The sequence below is a fragment of the Rhinolophus sinicus genome, linkage group LG11 (genome assembly GCF_036562045.2).
Source record: "Rhinolophus sinicus isolate RSC01 linkage group LG11, ASM3656204v1, whole genome shotgun sequence".
Lineage (NCBI taxonomy): Eukaryota > Metazoa > Chordata > Mammalia > Chiroptera > Rhinolophidae > Rhinolophus > Rhinolophus sinicus.
The window spans coordinates 66881543-66907604 of NC_133760.1; the positions used below are offsets into that span (position 1 = coordinate 66881543).

Below are 26062 nucleotides of genomic sequence, written 5' to 3' on the forward strand. Positions count from 1 at the left end.
TTTCTTTACCTTGTTCCGCAATTTCAATTTCTCTTCGTCCAAACTCTGCCTGTTTGATGTTCTTGACACAGAAATCACTGTTTCCCTTAGAGTTCTTTTGCTGCTTGTCCCTGGGAGATGTCTCATCATCAGAGCTATCGGTATATGAAGCCGCTGAAATGACAGAATAAAACACCCTCAGGGGGGAAAAATGGCTTCCTCTAAAACTCCAAACCATGGAATGAACGTCTCTGGTCATCCAGCACCATACAATGTACACATCTGGTAAGCACCTAAATGTCATCGTGGAGCTGTCTGAATCATCTCCTGTGGAAGGTACAACCCAGAGGTCACAAAGAGCAAGCTGAGAGAGGTTGCCAAAGATATCCCCCGAGAGCATTATCTTGAAATCTGGGGCTAACTTTATCTTCAGAACATACAGAGGTCCTTGAATATGCAAAAGGAAAGAAGTTACATCATGGTAACAACAGGTTAAAATTCTTTTTTTTTTTTTTAGAGGAGCAAAGATTTTATTAAAGCGAAAGTACAGCTCTCTTACGAGAGGGGATACCCGAAACTGGGATGCCCCCAATAGGTTAAGTTCTTAATGCAAGATCACCGTCTTTGACCTATGGGTTTATGGGATCCCAGCTACCCTTCTCTGTCTGCTGCTTAAATGCCTGATGTAATTTGTGTTTTAGTACAATAACTAAATAGATAAGACCTAGAAAACAAGGAACCCATGGGAAAGTAATTCAGAACCACACAAAAAGTGTTTGTCTGACATAACAGAGCTTTCTTTTTTAAGACTGGCTCTGATGAGGCTGAACTGTGCCTGCAGACCCAATTAGACATTGACAATGAAGTATTCTGTGTGCTCTCCCCTCTTGCTGGTCTCAGTGGGCCCTGTATTAGGCATTTTAGATTCCCAAAGAAGTGGATAAATCCTCTTGCGGTAATAATAAAATGCTCTGATGACTAATCCATTTAGCAATATTCACTACAGGGTGCAAGGTATGACTTTTGCTAACAGGCAGCAGTAGTTGCTGCTATTCCCATGTTTAGCTGAGGTCTTTTTAGTCTTCATATAATTCTGTAGTTGCTAATTGTTTGCTGGATGATTTGAATCAATTTCCTTCCAGGATTTATGTTTAAGTTTCTGTGGATAGCTTCTTTCTATGTAGTCCTTAAGGCTTTTGGGGAAGGAAGGTTGGGGACCATAAAGCACTGTCTACAAAGCATCATGTATCTCCCAGGGTGATAAGAAGTAGTTTCACCACTTTTAAGGGGAGAAAGCTGCAAAAGCTCAGAGCTCCTAGGATCTACGGTGCTCTGATCTACTTATATCCAGAGAATTAAGGCATTGCTGAGATTTCTTAGCAGAGGGTCTATCTCTGGGAGGGCTGTGAAAGGCAAGTCTGACCTTGCCCAGTTAATCAGGCATGGCACTACGATATGTTTGGGCAGCAGGAGCCTGACCATCTCGCTCTGAGCTGGAAAACTGCCCCAGAGCAAAGTCCTAACACGAGGCAACAAGAATGAACTTGGGTCACCCGGGGAGGTGAGGGAATTCATAAATCCCCAAAGGGACTTTTGTTCTTCAAATGAGCTAATCTGTACAAAAAGTTTGTGGTTCTCCCTCCTAGGGTGAGCGAGAGCTCAAAGTACCTTTGTCAACAGAGCCCAGAAACAGCTTCCTGGGCAGTCATCTGTCTCACTAATCAATACTCAGAAATAGCTTATGAGTTGGAGGCTGAGGGGAACCAATGCTTCTACCCCCTGAGAGAAGAATAAGAACAGCCATCCATAATCCTGATCCAAATTTATAGGGCAATGACTTTTGAAGAAAGTGTTTATATTTAAAACACCCTGAAATTTCAAATCCTTTTCCAGAGCCATATGATTTTTATGTTCCCCAATGGCCATTTAAATATAGTCGTTATGCATTCTGGAGTTAGATAGACTGTGGTTGAAGTCTCAGTTACTGTTCTGGGTATATAAAGTAGAAGTGGTACCAAAACCTGTTTAATAGGGTTGGCAATTCATTCATGTATTCAGTCATTCACACATTCAAATTCACACAAAAATTCAACACAAAAATTTTTATTGTGTGCATCTGCTATGTACCAGGCACAGTCTAAGTGCTGGAGCTATAAGGACAGATATAGGTTGTCTTTACCTTCATGGAGTGTTCAATTTAGTAGGTGAGTCAGTCATGAAACAAAAAATTACAAAACTAATTATTTAGAGTTTTTCTGTCCTTATGATTGTAGTATGTACTATGAAGTAGACTGTATAATAGGCCAACGTGACTTGTCAAAGTCAAGTTGTCGAGAATATTAAGTAAGATAATGTAAGTAAAGTGCTCAGTGCAATGCTTGGTGCAAAGCCCTCAATAAATAATACCTGATATTATTATCGGCTTTTGCACATATTTTTTAATTCAATACCAGACATAACATCTTTAAGGGTTTTTGAATGGGAAAGGAAATGACATACATACAATATTATTCAGCAGTTTCTTTTTTGTGCGACCTCCGTCATTTACTAATGTACCCATGCAGCAGGTGGTTGGCTGGCAGTGATTAAAAAGGTTGGAGCCTAACTCTACCCAGAATAGCTCTCCTCTCCTATTCCTCTTTCAGCTTCTAATGAAGAGTCAGGGAAACAAACAAAGAACAAAACAAAACTCCAAAATTTCCCCTTAGAGAAGCACTCCAATTTTAGGCTTGAGTTGTTTTCTTCTAAGTCAAAGAAAAAAATCATTTATACCGCTTCCTATTCTAAAATGAAAAAAATAGTATTTTATTTTCTTAACAGTAGTCAACTGGTTAGTTCAACCAATGTTTTTCTTTGAGCCAAAATGAATTTGTTTTCAAAGAGCTCTTTATATAGACCTGTTATCAGGTGAGAACCAAAAATATCAGTGTCTAGATTGTACTAATATGTAATGTAAAGTGGGTGACAGACCCAGATCAAGAGTGTTATTTCTGCAAAAACAGTGGAAAGATTATTCCTGAATTAGCATGACATTTATTTTTTTGCATCCATACTCATTTCTGCCACTATATTTAAAGTAGCACATTGATGAAAAGAGTTTAGATAACATTAAACCAATTTTTTCCTAGAAAAATGTAGAGAAACCCAACACATGTATATGTATACACGCTTGAATAGTTTCTAACAAGTGTTTGTTCTTGCCAGCACACTCTGAAGCCCAGAGTCATAAGTTAAGTAAAAATGAACAATCGGTAACCAAGGCAATAACCTACTAAAGTACAGGCCCGAGACCTTAGCTCTAGCTTCACCTCTACTTGATGAAGTGAGCCATTTGCAATTTATCCGACTATAAAATAAGGAGTATAACAGAGGCTCTCTCCCATGCTTTTCTTTTTCTCTAACTACCACCAGAACAATCTTAGGGATAAATGAGATAACACCACAAAAGGGTTCAACTTCTAGGCAGAAAAGTCACATAAAGTACAATATAACATTACCATGAGATGTTCTTTTTTTCCATGATATCCCAGAATCAAAACAGAACTCGATGAACCACCAAGCCCCAGTCTATCACATAGAACATGCTCTATAGGTTCTATGGCTCAAGCCTGAGTAAGCCTTACCTCCTAGCAGCAGCGATACTGTGCTACTATGGGCATTGCTAGGAGAAGCCGCAGTCAGACTCCTGGGGGAATTAGTCCTATTAGATTATTTTAAGTCAGCCAATTCTTCTTGGACCCAACTATTCATTTGGTAATAGAAATAACAGTAGGGCCCTGTGTGTCAATGTGCAGCAGATTTCATTGATGAATAACACTCTAGAAATATGTGAAAAGCTATGTTAGCAACCAAAATACAAACAAATAAAACTTTGTTATTTGAAGAAATCTGAAAATACGTCAAACAATTATGAACTAAGGGACTTCAGTTGTCCTTCTTTATCCTTAACCAATTAACTCATTGCGAAGACAATTTTTCCAGAAATATATCACTGAGAATGATTTGACTTTGGAGAAAAGTCTACTGTTTATTTGTTTTTATGAGGTTTTGTGCTTAGGGAAAGAGTTTTTAGAAGTTTTTTTTTTTTTAGAAAATCATTTTAGGGATTAATGCAGCCGTTTTCAGCCTGGGTTTCACTAGAATGAAGCCCCATAGCCTGGAAGCATCCATTGAATATATGAATTAACTTCTCTCTTATGCATCGAGAAGGGTACTAGCTATGACCCATCCTTTGAAGAACTGAGACAGACCCTCAAATCCTTTTCTGTGTTCTGTGATTCAGACGAGGAACTCCGGTTGAGAAAGGCTGGTAGTGCTAGGATCATTAGGAAGGGAAGGGAGGCCACAGACTAAGCAAACCTCTAAGTATCTTCACGAAACAGGTACTTTGGACAGGAAGAGATCTTTTTCTGTAATATCATAAACCTTCTGTGACCTGTTTACATACACAGAGTATATCAGAGATCTCAACAGGGGTGTAAAGTATAATAAGAACGCCTCTGGATACCTCTCACCAATATTTATTTATTGAGCACCTCTTATGTGTCAAACACAGTTATAAGTGCTGGGAAGAGAGCAATACAAAACGGACAGAAATCTCTGCTCTCATGGATCTCATGTTCAAGTAAGTGGAGAAAAGACAATAAATTAGTAATGTATGCTACATGATACTAAGTGCTGTGGAGAAAAATAAAGGAGGACAACTTGATAGGGAGTGTTGGGTGACGTGTTTGTACCATTTTAAAAGAGGAGCCAGGACAGGCCTCAATGAGAAGGTGATCTTTGGTTAAGAACTGGAGGTAAGATACCCAGCTAGGGTATCTTAAGGCATTCCAGGCAGAGGGGATAGTAAGTGCAAACATCTTAAAGCAGGAGAGTGCCTGGCATGTTTCAAAATAACAGAGTAACAGTAAGGAGGCTAGTCAGAGTGTGCTGGCATGCTGTTATGAATGACTGGACTGAAATGAACAACTGGGGGAGGCCGGAGGTTTGGGGAAGTGGAGATGCAATTAAAAATGTAATGGGAGGCTAGATGGTATAGATGTAGACCATTGTCAGAACTTCAGCCTTTACTCAGAGGGAGACTGGGAAGCCAGGGGAGGGTTTTGAGCTGAGAAGTGATAGGACCTGACTTATTTTAAAAGAATGAATCTTGCTATAGTGTTGTAAATAGACATGACTCAGGAGCTCAGCTTTTAAGACATGGCAGGTTTGAGGTGCCTATAAAACATCCAAGTGAAAGGACTGAGCAGGCAGTTGACTATACAGGTCTAGAGTGTAGGGGAGAGATTTGAGCTGGAGACACAATCTGAGAATCAAATGTTAATACACTGTATTTAAAACCATGAGACTGAAGGAGTTCACCTGGGGAGAGTGGAAACAGGCAGGAAGAAGTCTAAAGATGAGTCTTTGGGGGCTCTGTAATGTTAATAAATTTCTATAGTCACTTAAATGATAACGTTTGCTGAAAATGGGTTCCAAGTTCTTATTGATCTGCGTTTGCACATCTTCTCATACTTAGAAAGCTCTGAGTCAAATCCGTTATTCCTGGCTTTTCATTCAATGGTACGGAGCTTTTCCTGTATCACTTCATATAACTTCCCAGTGCCTCTGTTATGAATATCACGGGCTGCAAGAGTTTTCCAGGATCACACAAGTCACACATGGGTCAAAGCCTAGAAACTAGGTCCCACCTAACTACCAGTCCGAGACTCAAGGCAGTAGGCATGTTCATTCAGAGTTTGTTTAAAAGGGTTTGACAATTGTTCATGGGAAAAACAAACAAAAAAACAAAAAAAACAAAACGAGGTAATAGTGTATGTGACACAGCTGCCAAAGAAGCAAACATATTCTTAGGTTTCATTTTAAAAAGCACTGAGTTTATGGAAATAATGCTTCCTGTAGATTAGTTCAGACCATATCTGGAACATTATATTCATAGGCATAATATTTTTAAAGGGACACAATCTGGATTATATCCAGAAGAGGGTGATAAGGACAGCAGGATGCCCCCCAAATGGTGATTTTTATTTCTAAGTAAAATTTTAAAGTTCAGGAATTGTATAAGAGTTTATCAGGAGATAAATAACTGGATGAAGCAAGGATTCCACGATCACCTAAAATGCTTCCAAGAGGCCAAATAGCCATTTGTCAGGGATGCATTCAAGACAATTCCAGCACCCAGTAAGAAGCCGAATAACTGACCTTTAAGTTATTTTCCACCTCCAGGATGTTTTCACTCCAATGCTGCTGAACTTAATATCCTTAAATGGAGATACATGGTTGATAATTTTTTACTATAAAAATGGGAATTTCATAGTTCAACTTAAAAGGTCCAAGTTTTCCAGGGTGACACCGGTTACTGTCAATTACCAATGAGCTTAACCAGACAACTAGGTGTTCACTTAGAAACCAAGTGCATCAATCACACTCTTCTAAGGTAAACAGATATTTTTGTACGTAACCTCCTTGCATTTAGGGGTTCAGTGGCAAGGCAGGCATTGGTTTTCTTTGCAGGAATATAGTTGGAAATGTGGATCTAGTGTACAGGGAAGAGACTGAGCTGGAGTTAAAATTTAATGTAGTTATTATTTAGTATCCATCTTTAAATAAAATGTACAAACTCACAGTCTAAAATGTTACACAGTTTTACAGTTCACATTTTCACAATTATTATAGTTTCCAGAGTTATATTAATTGGTTCATGAATTTTCAACACTGGTTATTTCAGCAGAATAAGATAGGTACAACATTCAGTATCTTTAGACAAAAATCCATAGGAATTTATTTCATGTGCTTTTAGATCATTCAGTTTTTGTGGGGAAAAGGAAAAAGAGAAATGTAAAAATGTCAATAACAATCTACTCAACCTAAAATTACAGCTTCCTAAACAAGCTTTCTTCAATTTTACGTAACAAACACTACTTTCTTATTTGTGTGAAGAACAAATAAAATTTCACGTCACAGTTCAAAACTTCTAATGAATATTAATTACTATTTATAATGTGAAGAGACAACTCAGCTTCCTACCACATTCCAACGCAAGAACAAAATAAAATAGCTCCATATTAGATCAGACACTGTTGCACAAATGGCCAGTGCCTTCAAGGGGAGTTCTACATGGTAATAGCTCATCTGGCATTAAGAGATAACTCGGCTCCAGGGCCCATATATTTGAATTAATCCCACTACAAAGGAAGAAAGGAGTAACAAGCAATATAATGTCACAGTTTAGAAGAGACGGCAAAGGGCTCGCTTGAACTAGCTACACTGTTTTCATTGGGGAAATTAAGGCTTCCCTGTTAATTTGCAAGTACCACATGGAATGATGGAAAACCCCTCTTTTATTTTCAAAGAATGGAAAAAACGCAAGTCTTTACACATGCTGTTCAGTAAAGGTCATCAGTGAGCTACATACTCCCACCCTCTGAATAAATCAGAACTCACTATCCCCAAGAGGAATCCAAAGATTCCACCTAGAATTTTGGTCTGAATTTCAACCAAGAGGCAAAGTGTTTATTCCAAAATGAAGGTTTGATCCTGCTTAATTAACCTTGAGTAGACCGGGCGGTCCATTGATCATTTGTCCACAGGTGGGTCCACAGCCGTTCAGTACTCACCTGAGCTGTAGCTGTCAGTAGATGACTGAGAAATGGAACGAGACAGAGAGCGACGTCCAATTTTGGTGGGACGTTTGTTGAATTCTTGCTTCTGGTCAGCAAACTGGATCTGCTAAGAAAAGGAACTCTAGTTGTATAAAAGAAAAGAACCTCCATATTGAGACAGCAATTCAAGGCTTGCATTATAGGGTCTTCCCTTCCCTTGCAGTGGATCTGATTGTACCAACCCATATTTGGAATGTTAAGACTGGAGAAAGAATGATTTTTCATTCTTTCCCTACTGTGTTTCTATCAAATTTAAATCTTTGATCCACTCTCTGACTACATACTTTCTACAATAAAATTGTGACCAAATAAAGGGGATGTTCTGGTTAAAATAAATGCTTAGAAAATTGAGTCATATTCAGAAATCCTTTCTATAGTTTCATTGAAAACAAAAGCTGGAAAGAAGCTTTGAGACTGCATTCAATCTTCATATATCTAGATGAGAAACTGCAAGGTGCAGAAAGGTAAAGTAACATGTCTTCAAGGTTTAAGATTCTCAGGAAATGGTATGGTATAATGAAAGCAAAAATAAGTTTTCCATAATGACTTTCTGGTATTTTTTCTGGAACTGCATTCAAACCCTGGTTATGCCACTTATTAGCTATGTGATGTGGGTCAAACTGCTTTTTGTGTGTGTGTAAGAGCTTCATTTTCTCATAAATACAGCAAAACTAAAAATACCTCCCAAGTTTTAGAGAGAGTTAAAAGAAACAACGTACGGGCATAGTACATTTTATTGCACTTCATTGATTTTTTTTTCTTTTTTTTTTAAAAATTGAAGGCAAGACCCTCCACCAGCAAAAAGTGTAAGACTCACTTTATTGCAGTGGTCTGGAAACTAACACGAAATATCTCTGAGGTATGCCTGGATGTAAACTGTGAAACACAGCAGGAGATTCAATAAATCCACTTTCCTACTCCCCCCACTACAGTTCACTGTTCTTAAAACTCTTGCAGATAGTCACTATAGCTTTTCAGTAGCAATAAGTAGTCAACATTAATTTATTATTTTTAATGTTTGGTATCATAAAATGCCTAAAAGCTACAAGATTGATCATGTATTAACTATAACCGATGTAGACGGAGTGGATGAGTGGACGGAATATGTATAAACCTCAATACTCAAGGTTGTATTTTGGACAATATCTGATAATGACTTTCTGGTATTTTTATCTTTCTCCTGCAGTCGAAGGTTCCACGTGATTCTTGACAACACTTTACAAATCAAAGCTCCTATCATTTATTTATTCAACAAATAACTTGTTTTCTTTTTCCCTAATTGAATGTTTGCATAATTACTTAGATTATTCTGGATCCAAGGTGGCAGGAATGCAGGAAGGATCAAAGATCTGACAACTGAGTCTACCTTTCATGATAAAAAGCCGGTTCCCTGATGGGCAGAACACAGACACAGCATACCAGAATAAGAGCAGCAAATGATGACTCCATTTCCTGCAGTGAGGGTAACTACTGAGTCATTTAAATATTGAGACAAAGGGACCAGGCCAAATCGAATTAGCTTAGCATGCCTTTTAGGGGAATTCATATCGTGTTTCCCCGAAAATAAGCCCTAACCGCTAGCATGATTTTTCAGGATGACATCCCCTGAACATAAGCCCTAATGCGTCTTTTGGAGCAAAAATTAATATAAGACCCGGTCCGATTTTCGGGGAAACACGGTAGCATTTTCATAGCTATAACAACAAATAAAGCCTGTGTAGTACTTTAGAGTTTGTAAATTGTTTTCAGCAGTAGAAAATTCATTGGATTAGAAGCTCTCTGCAAAACGAAAAATAGCAATACTGATTATTTTGCTAAAGTAGCACTTTATTCCAAAAAGATGAAGTGCCCTTTCTATGCACTCCCATGGAACATACATTAACTTCCATATACATCTCCTATCACAATAGTTATCACACTGAATATAACTATCTACCTGTGTCCTGTACAAACTGTAGGCTCTATAAAGGCAGGAGCTGTGTAACTTATTACCCGTATATCCTCGGGCACAAATGCCGGACACATGTCAGGCCATCATGCTGAAATGAATCTGAAGTGGCCTATTCTGTCTTCACTGTCAGTACAGGTTGAATATTAAGTAAACACGGTAAGCATAAGCCAAGTCTAAAGTTAAAAGAATTTTTAAGGGCAAAAAAAGTTGAGAAGGGGAAGGTGGGTGAGAAGATGGGGAGAGGAATAGCAGTCAAGCTGAAAACGCTGCCTTCCAGTTCACCAACCTTGTTTAAGAGAATGACGCGTCTTTATTCTTTTTTAGAGGCCCCCCTAGGGAAAGGAGTGGTAACTGACTTTCCAAAGGCCACAACAAATCAGGAACTTTTGCAGTGCCTCCTTTTATAAAAGAGGAACAGATAAACCCTTCCTGAGATATGTAACATCCCCCTACACACACACACACACACACACACACACACACACACACACACACACACTAACAGGGGGCCAGGCACTCTTCTCTAGATTTGTAGGATCAGCGGCGGTGGGTACACACCCATTTACCCTCTAGCACTAAACCATGTAACTAGTTACCTGCATCGTCATCTCAAACCAGTTTCCCTAAGCTGAGCTCTCTGCTCTCTAGTCTTCTCCACTGTAGTCAGGTCAGGTGTAGGCTACCTTTTGGCCCTAAAGACTAGGCTATGCAGGCTTTCTCCCCTCAGAGGCGTAGGGTTCTAAATCTTGTTTACTTGTTAGACACTGAACTCAAGTTTCTTTAAGACAGAAGAGTATTAGAAGGAGACTAACCACTTATAAAGACTGTTATACAATATTCCCAAGAAATGTGTATTTTACTGACAACATGTTTTAAATAGGTCATCCCTGGCACCCACCTGTCCTGAATAGTTAAGTGCCATTCCGTTCTTCACTCAACAGCTCCCCTTGTAACACAGGAGTCTACCCACCCAGGTTGGGGGTACTCTGGTAGATTCCCCCCTAACTTTCCTACCTGGTCTGAAATCAAAGAGCTGTTTAGGTAAACCCCCTTTTTCACTTCAGAGAGAACTGCCTCATTCCAACAGGCATCAAGTCAAGGTGCGGGAGGGAAACAGACTGTTAGGAGAAGGGCCGCTCACCTTACGCCAGAAGGAGGGAGGAAAGCAGGAAAAGAGGGAAACGGCAGCTGGTCGGGCACAATAATGGTTATAGCAACAGCAAGACTGGTAAATAAGAGCTTAGCCTCACCTGGGCTTTAATCCCAGAGTTGCCATTGACAATGTATTTCTTCTTGTTGCTCAGCATAGTGACATTCCCAGCCCCACTGCCACCTCTCCGGTCCAGGGACCCTTGTGGCTAGGCCTTTAAACTTTCCGCATCAGCAATTCTGTTGGCTCTGGTTCCGGCTAGCTTTTTTTTTGGTTGGGGGGGTGGGGTGCTACCCTTCCCTGGAATCCCTGAAGCAGCTCCAACAACCCCTCCAGCGGTAGAGCCCTGGATTTAATAAGGCATTTCTGTTAGTGGCTCATCAGCCATTCCTAATTCTGGTGGCTGTTTTGCTTTTATTTTTTTCCTAAACACCTAATTACCTGGTTCCTCTGACCTCTAAACCTTAACAAGTCCCCTGACAAGCCCAACTTGCATGCACATAACAATAGCTTATTTATATAACCAGTGCACTTTTTTGCCTGCTATAATTACCTTGCTAATTAGGTTCCTTTCTAACCTTACCTCCTCCTTTCCCATGTCAGATGATTTTAGTTAACCTAGTCTCATTAGAAAACAATTAACTACAGCGCCACTAAAACAATGAGGGGATTTATTAAGGTGGTAAGGAAAAAAAAAAATGGTGCCCAGTGCTCAGGCAGCCCCTACCCTATACTCTGTCATGGGGTTAGTCAGATTGGAAATCATTGCTGTATTCTAAATTGTGCATCTTTTATACAGGTTTTGCCGTAAGAATCTTAAAAAGTAGGCATTAGGTCCACTTCGTTCTGCTTAATTTACCTTTACATCAAATATATTTAAAATTAACCCTTACATTGACTTTCTTATCAGATTGGGTCTCAGAAATGTTATCATCCCAGATGACCTCGGGGCTCTGATCAAACCACAATTCGGAGATGGCTAATCACACAAGGATCTGAAAGTTAACAGCCCTGTAACGGGCAACTTTGCCCAATGCCACCATCAAAAATTGAAACAGAAATTAGTTGAACTCAAATACTGATGTTCACCATCACCCTCATCTCTTACTCATAATTTCAAAAAAATGACAGAGACCGGTATTTTTCTGCTTGCTTGATGAGTCTCTAAACGTCTGCTCCTGCTAACCAAGGATGTTCACCCTAGTACACTCTTGGCTGGTTTCTCACTGTCCTTGCTCAGGTGAAAAGGAACTCCTTGGTCCAATGGCTTCAGTCACTAGACCTGCTCCAAAAGGGGCGGCAGATCGATACCAAAGACTACAGCCAAAAGACATGTGAGGCTACTCTGACTGACAGGAAGAGCCTTACCACACAACTCGCTTATCTAACAAAGCAGTTCTCAAACTTTGGGGGCTTCCAAATCACCTGGAAGCCTTATTAAAATGCAGTGCTGGGCCCCCACCCCAAGAGTTTCTGACTTAATGAAACTCGGTGGGGCCCAAGATTTTGGATTTCGAACAAGTTTCCAGGGGACACTGATTCTGCTGGTCTGGGGACCACACTTGGAGAACCGCCGCTCTAACACTTTCTCCGAGCGCGAATACAACAGCCCTCATTCTCTTGACTCTCTCCTTAGCCAACCATTGGGTCCTATCCGTGGCTGCACCAGGGAGGCACCATTCACAGGCAGAAAAGAGAAGGTTATTTGAAAGGTCAGAGAACACAGTGAGGTGACACACAGGTATAAAGAGAACTGGGTCTCATTCTGATTTCCACAACATAAGGCTGTTGCGAGTAGATGGTTAATGCGTTAAGAGATACAGGACTCCTGGGGAGGACAGAAGATCTATTCACCCTAAGAGCATCAGGCCAAGAGAAAACAGTTCATTGCTTTTCAAGTGCACAAAGGATGATGATCAGAGGCTCTCTCTCTATGTTATCTCCATTTCTTAACATTTCCAGCCCTTAACATCTGTCATTCTCATTTGTAAAATGGAAACAATAACACCTACTTTGCCAATCTCAAATGTGTGCTGAGAGATAGCATAATGCAGGTGACAGGGTTTTGGAGACTACATATAACACACGAGCATACAATACTGACATTTCTATTTTTCTTAGGTCAAGAGGTCATCTAGAGTTAATGGATGTCTAGTCTCCCCCAAAACAGAATGCAAAATTTTGTGTATGTGTATATTTTTGGGGGTAGAGGGCCCATAGTGTTTTCATCAGTTTCTCAAATGGGTAGCTTGCTTTAAATGTCAGTCCTGACCTAGAGTTACAGTTAAGCTATTGATCTCTACCACCATTTGCCAGATACCTTGAAGGTGTCTGTCTCACATCTCAGTAGATATGGTTCAAGCATTCTGAGAGATCTCGCTCCCTTCCAAGTCAAATGAACTACTTGAACAAATTCTTCACCTATAAAAGGGATTACTTCCAGCCAAAAGAAAATCGGGTAACCAGCTGGCTGAGAACTCAAGAGTGTCAATCAGATTTCCTTCGGAAAAGTACCAAGTACTACAGAGAGCCTGGGTGGGAGGAGGAAATATTTAAATGTAGAAACTTAAAAGGTTAGTGCTGACCTCCAGGCAACATAGGAGGACGTATTTCACCTACTGTCAGGGACTAAAGATTTCTCAGGGGAAGTAAAAACATATTAAGAACCATCTTTAAAAGGAGATGTTCCCCAACCTTTCAGCAATAAAACTGCCTGAACAAGGCTAAGAAAATCCTTCACATGAAAATAGCTGAGGAGCAGAGGCTACAGCAGAAGTTTTCCAGTGACTGACGGAATGTTGACTGGTCTGCCTTGTCAATTCTCGAGATTGGGGTTCCTCAGACTTTGTCCTGGCTTATTTCCCTGCTGGGAATCAGAGATGTGAGTATGTCAGCTGCTGTCTGGTCTGAATCCTGTTCTCTGAGGGGTAGGTAAGTCCCTTGTTGCTGTTGAGTGTTAACAAAAAGCAAGGTTGTTATAATGAACCTTTTCTGCTAAATTGTCCCCCCGAAAGAAGGCTTGAGAGCCTTGTCATATTTCTTTTGAAAGCAAGGATAGTCTCTGTGGAAGTTTCATTACATTAATATGTAAACTGGAACATGAGTCAGACGTTTGTTAAAGCTTTCTTAATTGAAATTTCCGTCCAACATGGGAGCTGGCTCCAAGGTTTCCTCTTGGGGATTAAAAGACACTCTAACATTTCACAGGTAAGGCCTGGAAATCTATAGGCAACACACGAGAGGGTGCTCAGTGGTTCACTTTGCTGGCTAAGTGGCTATCAGTGGCAGCCTAATGCAGTACTTCCAAACCAGGTCAGAAATGAATGACTTATGTGGTGTCTGAAAGAAATCCTCAAGAGGTTAACCCTTTGGCAAGGAAAAGGTAGCAGGTGAAAAAGGTGAATTATTGAAGGTAAGTCCCTCCCGAGTCTTTCTCGTTGTTTAAAAAAATCTACTGATCAAAGGTATTTTCCTGGTTTTTAAGAGAAAAGGGCCAAGAAATTGCTAAAGAAGAGAGATGCCGTATCGAAAACAGCAGACCTGTACTTTAGTAAAGAATGTTTTCTAAAAGCTGGGAAGTCCTAAGTCATATCCCTTAAGCAATAGTCTAACTCTTTTAAGGGCAGTTTTCTTGTTCCCATAAATAAAAAGAAGGTAAGTAGGTAAAAATTCACTAGGAGCTCCTCTTGAGCTCAGCAGGTAAGCCAGTGAGGACCATTACGAGAATAGGAGTTACTATAAAACTTCTATTGCTTCTGAGCTGACACTAATGTTCTGCGGAATTCTTCTGTAATATTCCTGTAGAGAATTACCAAAGTTTAGTATCTTAATGTTGTCCCTCCCTCCCCTAAGGAAACGAGAATTCTTGCTCACTTTTCTTGTTATTAGTGAGTAGCTAGAGATTCAAAGGCAAAAACCCAACTAGAATTATCATATGAAGCCTCTCCATGAATTCCAAAACACTACATTATTTGAAATAAGCCTGTGGATAGGTAGGATTTCTTTCCATCAAATGTGTTAAAACCGAGTGCAGGGTTCTGACACAACACGGAGAACAACCTCAACAACTTCAACAAAAATAATAAATAGTGGGAACAATGAGAGTTGAAATGTGGGCTCCTCGGCTGGGCTTTTGTTAGGCCTACTGTATGTTCAGTCTCATTACTGATGGTTATTTCTTTATGTCCATAATTCCACAGACACTGAAAAGAACTTGGAATATGTTATACCTTGTCTAACCAGTTTTCCATAAGGAAATACACGTATAAAACACAAGCTGGTATAGACTGTAAGAAATCAGACTAAACCTAGAAGAAACCAGACAGTTAAGAACATAAGAATGGTGGCTGTTTTTAAACCAAAAGTAGAAACTGGATCTAAAATATTAGGCTTTAGGTGTTAGTTCTTATCAACAAATATGTTCTTGTCATTATATTAAAAATATTTATCAGGCAAATATGGTATTTTGAAGACTGGTACCAAAGGAGCTATAATTCCTGCCTTTTAGAAATATACATATAAAGAGTATTTGGGGAAATGTTTTGACTGGAGGAGGGGGAAAAAGGGCAGGTTGGGGAGAAATGTCTTAAATCTTTCCAGAGACTTGAGGGAGCACCATTTCTACAAGTTCTGGGTTTTCTTCCCCTCACTACAAACACACCTCAGAGATATTGCAGGTTGGGTTCCAGACCCCCGCGATAAAGTGAGTAGCACTATAAAGCGTGTCCTAATCTTTTTTTGCTGGTGGAGGGTCTCGCCTTCAGTTTGTAAAAATGCAACATCTGTGAAGCATAATCGAGCGAGGTCTGCCTGTATTCTTTTTACTTTATCTCCATGAGAAACAAACTAAGCATAAGCTTGAAAATAGCATGCAAGGCAATTATAGGATAACGCAACCCATGCAGTGTACCAGCAGCAGTAGGCTGCAGCCCAGCACAGACAACCAGGCAAGAAGCTGACCGTGGCCAGGCAGCTCTCACACCTTCCCCAGCTTCGCTCGTAACTAAGGAACAGGGGCGACCCCGGACAGAGGAACCAATCAGCACTTAGACTAATACATTTGTTCCCAGCCACAGGTCTTGGAGGGAACGTCTCACAGGTGTCCCTATCACCTGTCAAACGTGTTGGCCTCATTATCGAGAAACAATGAAAAGCAAAGCAACCAAAGAACTCACCATCCACTCAGGCATGTGAAAAGCTGAGGTGCCCTCATTACCGTCCCACTTCTCCATAGTGCAGGCGTGGGGGATATATGTCCTGAAGCAAAAGGAAAGCTGGTTTGGAAATGCTAGGCTTTTCTGAGTGCCCAAAAGCAGAACCAAGCCTAGCGGCTCAGAAGTTCACTATGTCTGCAGACGCTGCACCCCCTTTTCCTGCGACTTCCTATTCAAATCAAGATCATCCGTCAACTGCCTAACAAGTCCCCTCCTGGCCAGCTTCAAAGCTTCTGCTTCTGATTCAAAATCAGAGCTGACGCAGGCTCTGTACCCAGGCCCTGAACTTCCTGCAGGGCCCTCCCCGTTTAATGCTGCCCACTCTACCCTGCCTCCCCAGAGGGGACTTTCTGCAGCAAGAGTCAGGCTTCCTCTCTTTCCCTGTGTATAAGGCACTTGTTACGTTTCTCCCGCCCCTACGGACACGTCACTGGAGGTGCTGATACCAAAATCAATAAGGATCGAGGTCAAGAAGGCACTCCCATTGCTCAAGAGCTGCTTGGTTTGAATCAGTACAGTAAATAGGCGTTTCCCTGAAATCAAGAGTTCCTTACGGCTTTCAAGTTTAAACAGCTACGTAGAAGCTCCCCATCTGCTCACCCCAGGGGTCTGGCTCCAAACTCAGGCATATCTCAAGTTAAATGTTTATTGTACGAGAGATTCGGATGGAGCCAAGGAAGATCTCTTACAAAATCAGAATTTATTTGAAGTTCTGAAGAAAGTTCTGGGACCACAACTCCCTCTGCTGGCTTCCTGTGCTATTTACATGAAAGTGTAAGGCCTTCCCTCAGAGGCATCTACAAATACAACCGAGGTGCCGACCGTAAATTAGTTGCTTCCCTGGGGCTAGTCAGGAGCTACCACAGTGTAGGTTTAGAGGGAGCCAGGGTTTCCAATTAAGATTACTGCTGCCTCAAAGTCTCTATCCAACGTCGGTTTTTGCTCTCAGGTCTGGTTTCAGGAAGAAACAGGATGCCAATACAGTAGCCCTATACACTGTCACCTTAAGGGACCTCAGAAACAGTTTCCTTGTTATGTCGCCACACCAGTTCCCTCCTCTCTGCAGCAACTTCAGAAGTTTGGAAATAAGGCAAAACTAGAAAAAAAATGTGACCTAACCTATTTTACCTTCTTAGTTCATTCCAGTAGCAGTACCAAAGATGTCAGGCACAAAGGAAGCCCAACAAGATATGCCTGCTTTGTTTGGTCCCCTTCAAGGACCAAGGACTCTTTACGGTGTCAATTCCCCTTGCAGAGGACAATTTCTCTGGAGCTGATAAGCATAATATTTTAATTAGGATTATGGGTTCATTGCCCTTTAGAGCCTTTACTGGTTAAGAGAACGTGGAACGGAGGAGAGGAAGGTAATGTCTAAAGGAAGAGGTACGTAAGATACCAGAGAGGACAGAATTCAAATGACTAACCTGGAGGTCTAGACTAGAAGGAAAGGCAAGTGAAAACAGAAGGGGACTGCTGGACCAGGTGAATGCAGAGGTGTCAAAGGATTAGAGATCACTGATGCAATAAGAAGAGGGAACAGCGGAGGTGGAAGTGAAAGAAGCTGTGGTCACAGAGGAGCTATGTATAGAGTGATGCAATTTGAATGATAAGATACAGAAAGTTGGTGAAATGCAGGAGTGATGAGGACCTCTGCGGTCAGGGTGTCAATTTTAATAAAGCCTTAGCTCCCAGCAACCTCCAGTCTTCCTTTCAATCCAAACTTAATACAATGCAAGTTACATGCACTGCCTAAATTTCCAGTGGTATCGTTCACCTGTGTTTTAAATACAACATATCTAAAATCAACATGACTGCTCCATCTTTCCTTCCCCCCCCACCCTCCAAACAAGTTTCTTTTCCTCACTTTCTATCTGTTCCCTCAATCAGATATAAAATCCCAGTCCTCTTTGATTTCTCCCTCTTCCCTAGTCCCCAGAACAATCAATTGCCAATTATTTTTGAGCCTCTCACCAAGCCTCGCATCTATCCCTCCATGTCCGTTTTCACTGCCTCCTACAAACCCTCTACAAACCCTTTCCAGGAGCCTCTTCCACTACCTATCCCTACATAGACTCTATCCCCAGGTGAGCTGTGTTACCTGCTATTTCCTGAATGGCAGCCAAGAGCACCGGTTTTGGAATACAACAGACCTGAATTAGAATCCTTGGTCTGCCACTTAACCTCTCTATCCCTCCAGATTTCGAATCTGTACAGTGTAAGCAATAATATCCATCTCACAGGACTGATGCAAGGACTTAAAAAGTGTACATACACCAAGCACTGAAGAAATGGGAGCTCTTACTCTGTCATTATTATGCTGTGTCCTCTCCCACCTCAATGCCTTTGCTCAGGCCACTTTCTCCAACTGAAATGGCATTCATTCTGCCGTCACGTCCATCATCTTCAATTACTCAAATTCTTCAAGGTTCAACTCAAATGCTAGTCCTGCCACGGAATCTGACCTAAAAAAGGAATCTTCCTTTCCTCTGATATTGTTCTTTGGTCACATCACTATTTTCACCCTTCCTCATATTCTAGCAGCTGTGTACACGTGTCACCCCGGTTAGACTGAGGCTCTTCAGCGGCTTGGCCAGCTTCGACCTGCCTGCAGAGCCTGGCACACAGTGAGGGCTTCAGAAATCAAATCCTGTATGTCGTACATACGTAAACCTTCTAGCGCTCTGGGGGTAACTGGCATCATCAATGTATTTAATATATTTATGTCCATTTTGTAGGATTTGGAACAAATTATTTTATACATGCAGGTTATATATAGTTATATTATTGACCACAGCCATAACTTATCTGTAGTGGGTCCTTACAAGGGTTTTAATCCTTAATTATGATATTATCTCTGTAGGAATATATAATCTACTTTCCATGGCTTGATCTGCGTTAACTATAATCCATTAGTATCTGAATCATAATGAAGATTTTTAGGAATAAATCAAGACCAAAAGATTGTTTTATTGCTAGAGGGGAGCTCAACCCTTAAAATATCTCGGTGATCAGCAAATTACTAGATTATTGGTGCTCCTGTTGTTGTTTTCTACGTAATCATTTATAAATAAATGGAAGATGACTGCCTCCAAGGTAGTGTTAAAACACAGAAGAAAAATAACTTTAAAGAAACTAGGATTGGGAATAGGAAAATAAGCATAAGTCAAATATATCACTTTGGCAAACTATTAGTAAAGTAAATGTCATTTTAGTTGTAGCACTTTTGTTTCTTAGTGTAGGTTTTAACTAAAATAGATTTCATTTGAAAACTGCAGCCTCCCTACACCTTTCTGTGACAAAACAAAAGGGCAGCTCTTAGCTGCAACGCTGTGCAGTCTTCACCTTTCTGCAACAAAAATAACAACAGTAGCTATTCTAGAACTGAAGGTCTATTCACTGAGCAGGACTGTATGAGGCATAGATATAGGTATAAGCACTAGTTATAAACGTGTTTCCAATCTAATTTCATTTTGCCATAATGTGCCTTAGAAGATACACCTGTAGCCAGGAGTGAGGCCACTGCACGTGATTGTTTATAATAATCACCCTGAACATTTAGGTGAGGAACTGGCAACTTCAAAAACAGCTACACAAACTGCACCCATTCCAGCAGTCTTCCACTTTACAAAAATTGAGCAATGTGTACACAGCCCGAAAGCCTCCCATTTTCACTCCAAGAACAATCTGAAGTTCTATGTGCCAGCCAGACTTGCCAGAGAGACTATACCCTTGGAGCTGGAGGGAAAAGGAGAAGCAGTTAATATTTCCAGGGGGCAAAGTCAAGAAGAACCAGGCAGTGGTGAGGAAGTAACTACAATGGCAGAACAGTTTTACATGAGAAGTGATCACTCCTCAACCTCCAGAGCCATAAGGCACAGGGCAAAGAGCAGACGACTGTGGCCCCATCCTCTATTCCTGGCTTGCCGCTAATGCTTTTATTAGACTTTGGCAAGTCACCTAATTACTCTCTTCTTCGGTTTCCTTATTATAAAATGAGGGGAAGTGGGTAAGAGTGGACCGGAGAAGGTTCAAACTGGTTCCTTCCAGTTCTGACATTCAGTATTTCGAATCCATCTGGTTTCTCTGAGGCCATAAGAAAAAGTAATAACAACTCCTTAGTCACCAAAGTGACAGCTTATTGTAGAGGCGAAGGTTCCTAACGACCTGAGTTCAAAGGTCCAGCTGGTCAGTTATGAGGCTGCCTGGGATTGCTGGGCCTCAGATCTCCCTGCCCCTTCAAACCTGAAAAGCCAAGGCTACCAGAGCAACTGGAATTGTTCAGTCCTCTCCCTACCCCACAACCTAAATGGCAGGCATCCTACGTGTCGGTTCCTCAGTGATTTTAAGATTCACATTCCCCGGGTATTTTAGACTCCACGTGGACACACCATCGATACTGGTAAAGTCTACAGGCTTTCGAGTTGGATAGTCTTGGGTTTTACATACTCCATCACTTACTAGCTGTGTATCTTTAAAGTAAGCTATACAACTTTTTGACACTTTGCATCCTCATCTGTAAAACAAGATAATAATACCTTCCTCACATTGATGTTGTAAAGAATAATACATATAAATACATAGAAAGCACTTAGCATAGTGCCAAGAAGCTACTTTGTCCAAAACAAGACATAGCAGAGTAGTAACAGACTGTCTAGTGTGAATCTTGACTCACCACTTATTATGTAACCTTAAGCAAATTACTTATCCTCCCCGTGCCTCAGTTTTCTCATCTGTAAAATGAAGATATTAAGAATATCTACCTTTCAAATATATGGTGATGGAATGAGAACTGACTTTGGGTGGTGAACACACAATGGGATTTATAGATGATGTAATACAGAATTGTATGCCTGAAATCTATGTAACTTTACTAATAATTGTCACCCCAATAAACTTTAATTTAAAAAAAAAAAGAATATCTACCCTGATAGGATTGCTGAGAGGATCAAATAAATTCATACATATAAAGCACTTAGAACAGTGTCTGGACCTTGTTAGGGCTATTTAAAATGTAGTATTATTATTAATAAATATAACATGTACATCCCCCAACACACACAAGTCCATCTTCTCTTCTTATACATGATGAATTCATCCAATCAAACCACAAATATTTATCGGGTGCCTACCAGGTACCAGGCAGCATAGAAAGACAGTGCCAGACCTCATGGAGCTTAGCGTCTAGGGAGAAAGACAGGCAATTAAATAAGTAATTACAATAAAAGTGTGGAAAATGATAACCTAAGTACAGGGTGCCCTGGGAGCATATGGCAAGGGTACCAATCACGTGTATTGGGAGTGTAGCATCAGAGAAGCTCCATTCAAGCTGAAAGGTAAAAGACGAGGGCGTAGGGGTGTACCTGGTGTGTACTTGTGAGGGGGATTGAGAAGACTGTTGCAAATAGAAAGAACATGTGCTCTATTATACCTCTTGTAATCTGTCCTTTCTTCTTCATACCAGATGTCTAAAGCCTAACCATCATCATATCCATCTAAATCAGTGCTTATTAAACTTGAACGTGCCTACAATTTATTTGGAGCTCTTGTTAAAATGCTGATTCTGATTTAGTAAGTCTGGAATAGGTCCGAAGATTCTACATTTTTAACAGCTCTCAGATGATGTCAATACCACCAGGATGACACTTTGACAAAGGCCTAGATCATTCCATCCCCGTAAAAGACTACTTTGATTCATTAAATTAACTTATTTATATGTGATTATCATCAGCACAACCATTTTCAAATCTGATCACCTCACTTTCTTGCTCCTAATGCCTCAATAGCTCCCCACCATCTTCAAAATAAAATCTAACCTCCTAGCATGACCCTTCATGACTTTGCTTCTGCATATCTCCTAAGCCGCTGCTCTCTGAATTACACACACACACACACACACACACACACACACACACACACACACACCTTTCAAAATTTAGCTTAGCTGTAACTTCCTTAAGTACACAGCTCCAGCTCCTGGTCTAGGTTAAGAATCAGTTCTGTGAGTTACTGAGTAATCCCCCAGACTGATCGCAATCACAACACATATCAGCGTTGACACTGTAATTGATCATTTGTCTGTTTCCACACTAGAACTGCAAGCAATTTGAGGGCAGAGATGATGTGTCTTATTTCTGTACTCCAAGTGCCTGGTACATAGTAAACAACCAACAAATATGAGCTAAATGAAAAAATGACTTCATCAAAGAATAGCTCGCTCAGAGTAAAGTCCAAAGTGAATAAAATACAGGACAGAAAGGCAACTGAAGGGTAAAAGGAAGGAAAAGGGAATCAGGCAGGAGTAAGAACTAAGAAAACCATTAACTGAAACGTTAGTATTCACAAAATTATGCCTCGTAAAGCAAAATGTACCTCCTGGCCAGTGACTAAGCCAATCACTATGTTTCAAGTAAACAATTAAGCAATGCAGAGACGACAGTACACTAGCGCAGGCGCCTTTTCCACTCCCTGTGAAGTTCTCTAGAATCTGGGAGTGGAGTGTGGACTTAAATCCTCAATTTTCCTGACACAGCTAGTAGAGCTCCACTGAGGTCAGAGTTCCGTTTGCTGCACAGTTAGCTAAAACCGTCCTTGAAGAGAGGTCAAGCCTAACCTTGGAAACTTCTTTTTAAACTTGAAAACAAGCAGAATAAGAGTGAGAAGGAATTTGCATTCAGGGCCCTCATTTTATCACAGTGTGTGTGTGTGTGTGGGGGGGGGAGGAGAATGGGATGGGATGGGAGTAGAGTAAAATAATGAAGCATAATGCCATTAAATAAATATAGAATGTGGACTTCTCACTACATTCTTTTTTTTTTCAAATAAACTTTTTATGGAAGCATCACTTACCTACAAAAAAAAAGTACACCAATCAAAAAGTTACAGTTTGATAAAATTTCAAAAGTCAACACACGTATGTAACCATCTGCCCAGATAAGGAAACAGCACGTCAGCAGCACCGACAGCCTTCCCTCAGGGCCCCTCTTAGTTATTACCCTCACTCCTCCTTAAAAATAATCCCTATCTTGATTCCTATCACCACTGGTCTGTTTTGCCCATTTTCGAACCTGAGATAGATAGCATAAAAGATGCACCCTTGAGTGCCTGTTTTTTTTTTCCAACTCAATGTGTTTCTAAGAGTTATCCAAGTTTGCTACATTTAGCAGTAGTTCATTTATTTTTATTTCCGGAAAGCATCCCATTGCATGAATATTCATAAGTTATTAAATACACCCTCCTTTTGAAAATTGTTTTCACTTTGGGAGCCATAAAAACATTCACTCTGAACATCCTTGTATATGTCGTGCTCATATGAAAATATTTCTGTTGGATATGTATCTAGGCGTGGGACTGCTGAGTTGGAGGATATACATTCAGTTAGGTAGATAATGTCAAGCCATTTTCCAAAGTATTCGTACTAATTTATACTGCTCTTGGCAGAATATTGTGTTCCAGTTGCTTTATATCCTTGTTAGTACTTAGTAGTGTTGGACTTTTTGCATTTTAGGCACCGAATAACTCATGGCTGAATAAGCTTATCTAACACACATTTTCTCTATAAAGCACATCACAGCCTTTTTTTGTGCTCAGGAACACTAGATAGCACTTCAGCACGACGTCTGAGGGAACATTTTAAACAGTGAAATCTCCAAAGAAAAAACACAAAAGTACAAAAAAACGCGGCACTAAGTAGACTATGAGAAGGACACAGGAAGGCAGAGCCCCGTCTTGTTTGACCTCAGCTGGGAACATACATGGCAGGTGACTCAAAATTTTGCCGCTCTGTACATGTCCATGAGTGACCAAGGAGAGGACCATGAGTATTGATTTTGGGGTTACAAATACATTTTAGCGAGTTGGCAAATTCACAAATACAGAATCCAAGAATAACGGGGATTGGCTGTGCTGTTGTGTTCACTTGCTCGGGATGATTCCAAAGCAAGTTTGCTCTGATTTTAAAGGTTATGAGCTAACTGTTGCCTGCAGATGCTGTGAATACCTCCTGAGGTCCATAAATCACCTCAATGTTAATTCTAAGGGCTGTTCTCTACAGGATCAAGATGCTCTAGTCAAACTCTTCTGCCAAGTCCAGCGGTTCCAAAGCAAGTGGAAGAGAACTCATTCTTCTTAAAGCAGTGCTAACAGTGCAGTCTTAAGAGAAGTCTACACCTGGTTGCAAGAGACAGTCTTACACGATGAAGGTTTAAAAGAGGCCATATTCAGACATGCAAGACTACCCAACAGCCATGGCTACGCTTGGGCTGCCGGCTGCTGAAAACAGCCCAGGCACACAGATAGGTCAATACAGCCTAGTCATTCTGCCATGTTCCCCTACTCAGTCCTTTCTTCCCATTTCCACTTCAGCTGTCAAATATTCTCTCCTCTTCCCAAATAAACAGCTACAACATCTATCCCTTACTCTCGGGACATTGCTTACACTCCTATTTCACAGAGAAAACGAAAACCATTAGATGGAAAAAAAAATTTTTCAACTTGACACCAAAGCCTACAAACTTGTCCACACTTATCTTCTCTTATCTCCCTCCTGTTTTAACGGAAGAGGATTCTCTTTTCCCATCTGTTATGGACTAAATTGTATCCCCCAAAATTCATCTGCTGAAGCCCTAACTCCCAATGTGACTGTACTTGGCAGCAGGGCCCACTGGAAAGAAACGAAAGCTAATGAGGTCAGTAAGGATGGAGTCCTAATCTCATGGGCTTATCTTCCTTATAAGAAGAGAAAGAGATACCAGAAAGCACACAGAAGAAAAACAAGGAGGACACAGGGAGAAGGTAACCATCTCATACACCAGAGAGAGAAGCCTCACCAGAAACAAACCCTGATAGTCTTTGATCTGGACTTCTAGCCTCCAGAACTGTCAGAAGATACATTTGTGCGATTTAAGCCCCCCATTCTGTGGTATTTTGTTATGGCGGCCTGAGCAGACTAATACGCCATCTCTAATCCCAACCAGTGCTCTGGATCAGGTTCTCTGTCACTTTCTAAGGGGACTGTTCTCTATCAGTTAGCCCCTCCCACTCAAGTTTCTTCAACCTTCACCCTCTACTAACTTCTCCCCATCAGCACTCAGTATGTTCAAGTTTCTTCCATCCCCAAAATAAATTTCCACCTTCCTCTTTCAGCTACTATTGTTCTCTGTACTTAATTCAGAGAGAACGTCCTTGACTTTCTAAACTCACCATATCCCCAATTCTTTACTTTCCATTCATTCCTCAATCTACTAGTCTAGCTACTGCCAACCCACTGAAACTCTTTGTGCCAAGGTCACGGTTTCCTTGTTGCTAAATCGAAGGGAGGCTTCTCAGCTTACTTTACCTCTCAGGACTTTGACACTGTTGATACATTTTCCTTACAAGACTCTCTTCCCTTGGCTTTCCTGACATCATACCCATCTTTTCTTTGATCTCCAAGATAACCTTCCTTCTCGGTTTCCTTTGTAGCGTTTTTGATTTGTTTAGTTTTGTTTTCATTTCTGGTTCTTTAAATGTAGGAGATCTTGAAGGTTCTAATCTCTGTTTCCTCTTCACTCAAAACAGTCTCTTTTCCCATATCCACGTTTACTATCAATGTGCAGCTAACTTCCAAAACTCCATCTAACACCTCTTTGAGCTTCAGTTCTAAATAGACAATGACCTATTAGACAGTTTTACTCTAGTTGTTCCCACAGGCATGTCCAAGTCAACGTATCTAAAATTATTTGCTTACTTTTTCTAAAAAGGGAGAGACAAAAAAATAAGTAAACAAATAGAATAAATTTATGGTAAGCACTTATAAAGAAAATGACCAAGAAGGTAAAGTACAAAAGAAAGAAACTACCTTCAATAGAATGATCAAGGAAGGCATTTTTAAGGTAATAACACTTGAGCGAGGACCAGAAGGACGAGAGAAAACTTGCTATACGAAAGGAAGGAAATAGTCATTGCAAAGACTCCAGTGTAAGACCTTGGCATGTTTAAGGAACGAAAGACAGTGAGTGTGGTAAGAATTTAGTGACTGAAAGGAAGAATGAAGCTGCAAAGACAGGTGAGGGCCCCAATATGAAGGGTTTTATAAGCCAAGATAAAAATTTTGGATTTTATTCTAGTG

The 26062-nt window shown here is 40.6% G+C and overlaps 1 protein-coding gene across 6 annotated transcripts in view; it reads right to left on the reverse strand.

The window, feature by feature from the left end:
- AHCYL2 (adenosylhomocysteinase like 2) overlaps window positions 1-26062 on the reverse strand; it is a 135817-nt gene that overhangs the window by 35728 nt on the left and 74027 nt on the right. The window contains exons 1-3 of one of the 6 annotated variants that reach the window (XM_019751477.2): window positions 15919-16320; window positions 7599-7707; window positions 10-153 (exon numbers count right to left, since the gene is read on the reverse strand). In XM_019751477.2, the coding sequence (XP_019607036.1) occupies window positions 10-153; window positions 7599-7707; window positions 15919-15975 (310 nt within the window). In that variant the 5' untranslated portion in view covers window positions 15976-16320. Of the gene's footprint in view, window positions 1-9; window positions 154-7598; window positions 7711-10844; window positions 10999-15918; window positions 16321-26062 lie in introns of those variants that run through there. The other 5 variants (XM_019751456.2, XM_019751485.2, XM_019751466.2 and 2 more) reach the window with 5 other exon arrangements.